Raw genomic sequence first — 8,263 nt, forward strand, 5'->3', positions numbered from 1 at the left:
CTGTGATTGGCCTAGGAGCAGGAGCTGAGCTGTGACTGGTCTACTTTTGTGAGGGGAGTGGAGACCGATAGCCTACACAACAGACACAGGACACAGGACAGATCCCCGTCTCAAGGCTGCCAGGCCCCCCCTCGGTGCCGTGTCACAAAGATGTCAAAATGTTGACCTGAGCAGCTGAAGCAACACTTTTGTCCCACAGACATGTTTTCGGAGATCGTCAAAAAAACAACAACAAAAGAAAAAAAACATAAATGGAAGTCTTGCTCTAAAACAGTGGGTCGGGACCGGTCAAGAGTTTTGAAAAAAATAAAAAATAAACGGTTCAAAAGAACTCCAAGAAAACCCATAGACTTCATACACGTTGAAATAGGCCTTGAGTTATTCATCCATTATTTTGTACGTTTGGGTCTGTAAAGGTTTGCGTCCCCGGGGGCTCTAAATGACCACTAATTGAGTCAGTTACCTGAGGCTAGTATAGGCTATCTGTCATCCGACTCACTGGCAATGTAACCAATATAGCTCCTTATCATATCTTTGATCCTGTGTCACCGCATCCATTGTCGGGTGACCCGTTTAAGATCTTCAAAATCTGCGATTTCCACTGATAAGTCCCAGACAAACAAAACCAAGCCGTCTAATCTAGGACACACTCTGGGAAAGGACACGGTGAGGAGGGCCACGCTTTTCTTTTTCTTCTGGCGTTTATTTACAAACATGAGTCCTATGTACATTTTGATTTCTTTCAATCAAATCAATGTATTTACATAATCCACACATAATCACCACCCACTACACACCTTCAACATTCAGTACTATCATCAGTGAACATCATTGAATTAATACCATTAAACTCCCCCCACATTAAATTAAACGTCACACACCCTTGCCTGCCCCCCAAACCCCCGTCGCCTTTTTTTTCCCCAGGGGGAGGGACTATTTAAGTTAACATGTCATAATACGCAGTACCAGCAGTAGTTACTAATTTGTTTCACAGTTTCATTGTAAACCCCTCAACCCCAAAGTCATGTCAAGTATATCAGCACATTCAAATTCAAGGACGACATTACAGTTTAGACAAGTTTCTCTTTTTCTTTCATTTACAGTAGTATGCTAGTAAAAGTCCAGAGCATTGAGCTTCACTGCAAAATCTTGAGGGTTAATTTAACAGTGAGAAAGAAAAAAAAAGAGTCAAAAAATTGACCCGTAAGAGTAAAACATTTAACCCCCTCAAGAGTCAAATTAACACTCAGGATTTTGGCAGCGTGTTAAAAATATTAACAGAAGTGTAAGTTCTCCTGCTTACATCAGCCGTCTGTTAGATGATGGAATCATGGAAGTTTTCACAAAAATATTTAGCTATGATGAGCAGTAGTGGTGGACAGTAACAAAGTATTTTTATTTGAGTACTGTACTTATTAGTAAAAACATTTTTACTAGTATCTGTGCTTTACTTCATCATTTGTAGTTTTTGGATACTGATGACTTATGTTTCACCCCACTATTTCAAAGACAAATGTACTTTAACTAAATGGTACATTATGAAATAACCACTTAAGCCCTGTTCCAAATGAAAATAGCTGACCAACAAGCTCACAAAGCGACATGACACATTTTGAGCTCGTAGATATGCTATATTTTGTATTACATTATTTTTTATTGTTTACTATTATTGATATTTTTGAAAAATTCTGGAAAATCTTTTCAATTTTGTGGGGAATGTCCAAATGTTGGTACAGTAATGCATTATTATTAATAACAAAAAGGAAATGAATTTTCTGAATACTTAAGTCTTTTTTAAAAGCATGTACTTTAAAATTCTTATTAGTAGTATTGCGGTTACAAATTTGACAGAGCAACTCTCAGCCTGCTTTACACTTGGTTGCACACTGGTGTTGCCTGCGGTAAATAGCAGATTTACAAGCTCACAGCGTGCCACATGACATTTGGGACGCGCTGTGAGCTTTTACTGAGCACGACACCGGCACACAACTAAGCATAAACCAGGCTACAGTGATCATATTTGACCATGAGTATCCATACATTGACTCCAGTACTGTTGAGTACAGTTGAGTACTTTTGTCCACCACTGAGGCCCCTTTTCCACCAAAAGAACTTTGGTTCTAGAACTGGTTCTGTTCTACATTCTTGGAACCGTGGTGCTTTCATGGAACCGGAGGCCATTTTTTGGTTCCAGTTCCGAACCAACTTTTAGGATTCTGGTTCAATATTAGTCAATATTAGGAAAAAAAGAACCAAACCGGTTCAACCCCGGTGGAAAATGGGCCTGACTATGCTGAGATGAGAGGCTGTTTAGAACGACACACCGCTGAGGTAGAGACACAAAAGTTTCTTTCTCTGGTCTGAGACCCAGTTGAGGCTACCAGACCAGCGCGTGTCAAGCTCTCGTCCACATGGAGCTCAGGTACAACACTCAGTACTTAAGGTCAAAAGCCTGACACGTCGGCGGAGCAACAGGCTGTTGTCCATTGTGTTGCAGAATTTAATACCACACTGGCTGAGCCTTGGGGTCATTATAGTCTCTGGGATTTGCCTGCTGACAATAAAAAGAGTCCTTCAAAAAAACAACTATGCCACGGAGAATATAAATAATTCTAAAGTCAACATAGAAAACTCCATATAATTTACTTTGACGGCAGTGGCTGCCACTCCACACAACCTGGGTGTCGCGGTACTTAAATAGAAATTCAAATATTGAAGTCCGGGTCCTTCTCCAAATAAAGGAGAACTTTGAATCACAGTTAACTCGGAAGTTAACATTTCCCCCCTCTCTATCTCTCCCCTCCGACTCTTGTGTGCGCATCATGTCACGCGCAAACACTCGTCGTACAACCACCGCGGGCAGAGCTGTATGTTCCATTCGCCTGCGGGCGACCCCGCTCTGGGGGCTATAATAAGATCTCCACTTTCTGCGAGCAGATCAAATCGCTGCTTTTCACCAGATTCCACATGTGCTCCAGGTCCGGCGGCAGCAGCTTGTGCACCACGATCATGCTCCGGAAGAAGCAGGGTTCTCTGTTCAGCTTGCTGCTCTTGTTTTTCACTAGGCCGAACGTCTTGAAGGCGTTGTGCTTGACGGGCGTCACCTGGAGCACCTCCAGGCACATGCCCAGGAACACGTCGTCGATGGGGTACAGCTCCAGCGTGTCGGCGGCCCCGTGGAGCCGGCGCGCCAGCGGCCCGTCCATCAGGAAGCCCCCGCCGCCGGCGTACGGCGGGTAGTGCGTCTTGTTGTAGAGCGCGTGCGGCACATAGTACTTGTTGTCCTTCTTGCGGATGGGCTTGGCCTTGAAGAGCACGTCGCCCACGAACAGGTTGCGGCGGGCGCCGCTGCCGCTCATCTCCAGGAACTCCAGGATGTTGTCGACGCTCACGAACACGTCGTCGTCGCCCTTGAAGACGTAGCGTACGCGGGGACAGTACGTGGCGAACCACTTGAGGAAGTGCGTCTCCTTGAGCGTCAGGTTGAAGAAGCTGTCCAGGAAGTCCCACTGCAGGATGTCGCCGTAGATGCGGTCCTCGTACTCCAGCAGCTTCTGGTGGTTGCCGCGCTCCGCCTCGCTGGACGGCGTGCCGAGCAGGAAGAGCGTGCGGATCCTCTTCCCGTCCACCGTCCGCTCCTTGCCCCACGTGCGGCGGATGGTCTCGCGGCGGTCGTGCTGCGTCACCACCGACTTGACGACCATGAGCAGGTGCGTGTCGCCGGCGCACTTCTCCGGGTGGTTCATGAGCATGGGGAAGTAGCGGCAGTGGCGGTACAGCATGAACTGCTTGAAGTTGGCCTCCAGGCTCGCGAACCAGTCCTGCCGCGACAGGTTGTGGTTGGCCGTGCAGTTGGAGCTCGTCACGTCCCAGGTGCGGGGGCCGCTGTCCTGGGTGACCGCGGGCGCCTCCGTGGTCTCGGCCGTCTCGGGCGCCGGCGGCGGCTGGGGCTTGCTGGTCTTCCAGAAGCCTGTGTTGCCCGGGTAGACACCACCCCGCCTCTCCTGCGAGGAGGTGCCTCCCGCCTCCCTGTCCCCACCTCCTCCTCCACCTCCTGCTCCACCCATGGAGGCCTCCTGGCGCGTCTGCCTCTCCATCTGGAACGGAGTCCCCGTGCCCCGCTGCATGACGGTCAGCGCCACCACGGCCAGGAAGAACATTACACTGACCCGCTTGTACACCCGCCATCGATCCCTGTTGTTCATCCTGGGGGGGGGGGGACGACAACACAGCAACACCACACACACACACACACACACACACACACACACACACACACACACACACACACACACACACACACGCACACGCACACACAACACACGCAAAAGCCCAATGTCATTTCAAAGTCTGTTTGATAGGACAGTGTGTGTATATATGGGATATATATCGTTGCTGTCGGGCAGAAAGCTCTCATCACTACTGCTTCACACCAAAGCATCAAAAGTAGCAGTTCCACACGTTCAAAGCTTTGAGCATGTAGACTCATTTTGCCATTCTTTGAATTTTAATCATGAAAGGTTTTGCACATGAGGTTTCCACCCGTCAGAGATGATATAACTGTATATATACTGAATATTCTGCTAAGAGGTTCAACTGTATATATATTTCCGAGTGCATAATAGTTGCGGTGGCTTGCTTTGCAATGAGGTGCCTCCCTCTCACTCCCTCAATTTGTTCATTGCCCACAGGGGAATATTTTGACTTCTAGGTATCTATAGCCTGAAGCATGCATGGGAACGCGTTAGAACGCATGAGTGCATTTTTCCATGTCCCAACAGTGTATTGCATATTATAATGATGTTGTTATGGTAGCTTCTGGATGGGCCAAACATTTAACAAGCTAAAATAAACCAGTAGTGTATATATACTGCCTACAATGACCAAATCACTGCATGTTCTGACCAACTTAAAGCCTACATTTTTAAACAAAAGGCTTTTTGTGTTATCCTCTTGGCGTCATTGTATCCATTATACAATCTGTATACATTTTGCAAACTGTTATTAAAGTATTCAATATCAATCAATCAATCAATCAATCAATCAATCAATCAAAAAAACATGTTTTCCCCTTAGAGTATGTTTTCCCCCACATAGATAATTAACCATTTGTTTTATTTCATCGACCTTCTACACTAGCCTACTTATTTTCAGTAGGCTATCTCACATACATAGACCTACAGTGTGTTATTTTCAAGTCGGATGCATCTGATTGATTTATCGCTTTTATTTTTTAACGTAATCACTTTTTAATCACTCGCACCAAGCCTACTGTATGCGGAGCGCGCTTGGAAAAAGGGATCATTTCCCTTTGCACTTGTTCACTCACGATGTCATCACGCCACACACTGGGCTCGTGCAGCGCAGACACTCCCTTCGAGCTACGGACCAGAGCTAACACTCCCTATGACTGTATACATTAAATAGGCCTACAGTCCAGCGAGCGACATAAATAATAAACATCCACCAAATCCACCAAAACCTAAATGATGTAGTAGCCTAGCTCTATACTGTAGGTAGGTAAACTATATTTGGAAATTGCAAAGTACAACAAAGATCCACCTGAGATAAGATCTGCATTGCAGACTGTTAATTACTTTCATACTTTAGTTTGATGCCAGCCTTGGTCTTGGATCTAGAAAGACTATCATTAGATTTGATAGATTTTCACATTTTTATATCGTAGATAATATAGGAAAGTAAAAGTCAGATTGTAGTTTTGATCCAAGCAAGGCTAGTTTGACGCACTTGATGCTCTGTGTGAATCTGGTGTTGCTCTTGCTTAAACACGAGTAGATAGATTCTGTTCTGTGCGTAATTACGCGTTCACGGAACGCACGAACAAGCTAAACGATAACACCGGGGATTTGTGAGAACTGAGAAGTTCAACGTAAAAGACAATTCATTTAACAAAGAAACAGTTAGAAATGAATGCCACTTACATTGTCTCCTGTGCCTTTTGAGATCTGTAGAGATGATTTGTGATTCTTGCAAGACACGTACAACGTAAAACAAAATCGATGGTTTGTTGAGCCCAGGGAAAAAAAAGAACAATCAGGGATAATTAAATGCAGTTATCCGTTTCAGCAGTTCCTCAAGTTATATCCGTTCCATCTAAGAGCGCTGTGGGCGAGGAAATGCGACGATGAACTTTTCTCTGCCTGGTCCACTCTCGTCTCGGGGGGGTCACTCAGCAGCGCGCCGGGGTGGGATCTGCATTTACTAAACTCTCCTGAAGGCTCACTGGAGCTTTTGAAGGCGCGGTGGGCGTTCCTGAGCCCGGTGGGAGCTTTCTGAGAGGAGGATCATCCCAGCCGGCATCATCTTCTCTGTCCCAGCCAGGTGTTATCTAGTTAAGATCTAGATCTACTCGACCTCTCAGCTTCGTACTGTATAATAAGAGACCTAAACTAACTGTATAATAAGTAGGCTGCAAATAGCCACATGGTGGAAATTGGAATGCAGAGCATATTCATTACTCAAACACAGTGCCGCTCCAGGCAGAAATCACCAAGGGGACATGGACCTGTCACCTTAGACATTTGTGGCAGCGGTGGCCGAACGGTTTGCGGAGCGGTCTTGATACCGGAAGGTCGCCAGTTCGTATCCCCGGACTGGCACGTTAAAATTACCACCGCTGAAGTGCCCTTGAGCAAGACATTGAACCACTACCATGAAATGTTCTATGTGTAAACAAGTATCTGATCCAGTTACCCTGGGTAAATATAGTAACTTTGCTTTGACCCCGGGCACATTATCCCCCCCCCCCCCCCCCCCCCCCTATGTATAAAACAAATACTCGCCTGTTGAAAAGGGCTACAGTACAGTAGGTTACAATATTGCAGCAACAGCAAATACAATTATGTTGAGCATTATAATGTCTTCTACATATATTACCTTGTGTTTCTATTAACTATTCAATTAATTAGAAAATGTATATATTTATAATAATCATGAAGAACACATAGGCCTAGATTTAACATTTTGTAAACATAAAATATTGGTAGGGTAGGCCAATCTGGACTGGGGGGGGGGGGGGGGGCACAAAGGCTAATCTGGCCACAACTGCTCAAACAAACTGTCCATGTACTTAAACTGTGGCAGCAATTCAGAGGTGCATATATACCGGTACTTTATTTGTGTGTAGACTATTTCCACTTCTCTAGCCTACTCCACTGGCACTGTCATAGCTCTAAATTACTTTGCCAATGTAGATAGATTATTAATGCATAAGTTATAAATCAATTAATACATTATATATTTTCATAGTCGGTGGTTCTCAACCTTTACAGATTACCCCTGTTACGTTCTTATCTTACGCATGTTTCATGATAAATACTTTTTATGATGTATTGCCATGCTTTTTGTTCTTGCTTAATGTAAATCGCTCTGGATTAAGAGCGTCTGCTAAATGCCTAAATTGTAAATTGTACCCCACCCTCAAAATAATCATAGCCTATTTGAACTGGGACACCGCCCCCGCCCTGAAGCACTGTAGAGGACTAGGGGTTGTCATGATATATTACCTATATGGCCTGACTCCGTGGCAAAACATTTATTTGCATAAGCATATTGATAACCATGACATGAAGACTGTCCACTATACTGTATCGGAGGGACTGACTGTATATGTGCATATGAGATGCATGCTTGTTCCTGCTCATTCTGTTCTTATCTTTGTTTATAATCTGCTAGGGATGCCACGCCATAGATCCACTGTTCTTACTGTATATATTTCTCTGTGTGTGTAATAAACTTCAGAATGTATGTGTAATACTTTGTAATACTTTGCATATGTCCTCCGCGCCATGCGACTCGGCAGACACCACCCCTTGGTTTGGACACTTTTAGAGATCTTATAGAAGGCCAACCTAACAGGGGTTGAGACATTACATTTTCTTTGACTCGGTTCCACAGATAAATATTGTTTTGCGAGGCGTTGTGAGCATGTAGATCTGTTATTTTCCATCGTACTCATAGGTATAATATTTGACAATGTTTGACAATTATTGTTTGCATAATTTGTTGATTAGTTTTGACACAGTAATGACATTTATTTATATTTTAGAGGTAGTAAAAAGTCCTTAAATTGTAATTTTAGAAATGTCCAGATACTGGTATAGGAACGCACACCAATAGTGGGGAGGTGCTGTCCACGGGAGACAAAACTTGTGTAGGAAGGAGAGGTCGCACAGCTCGTAGTCAAAACACTTATTATATAAGACCAACGTTATGGCACAATATGCCTTCTTCAGGGTATATG

General features: G+C 44.6%; 1 protein-coding gene across 1 annotated transcript; it reads right to left on the reverse strand.

Moving 5' to 3' along the window:
• Positions 1–701: 701 nt before the first annotated feature.
• b3gnt7 (UDP-GlcNAc:betaGal beta-1,3-N-acetylglucosaminyltransferase 7) lies at positions 702–6,150 on the reverse strand. The gene is made up of 2 exons (XM_079506091.1): positions 5,943–6,150; positions 702–4,206 (listed from the first exon to the last, which is right to left on the reverse strand). Coding segments are annotated over exons 1-2 (1,302 nt in total). The 5' UTR covers positions 5,945–6,150; the 3' UTR covers positions 702–2,906.
• Positions 6,151–8,263: the final 2,113 nt, after the last annotated feature.

This window comes from Electrona antarctica (assembly GCF_951216825.1).
Source record: "Electrona antarctica genome assembly, chromosome: 7".
Taxonomy (NCBI): Eukaryota; Metazoa; Chordata; class Actinopteri; order Myctophiformes; family Myctophidae; genus Electrona; species Electrona antarctica.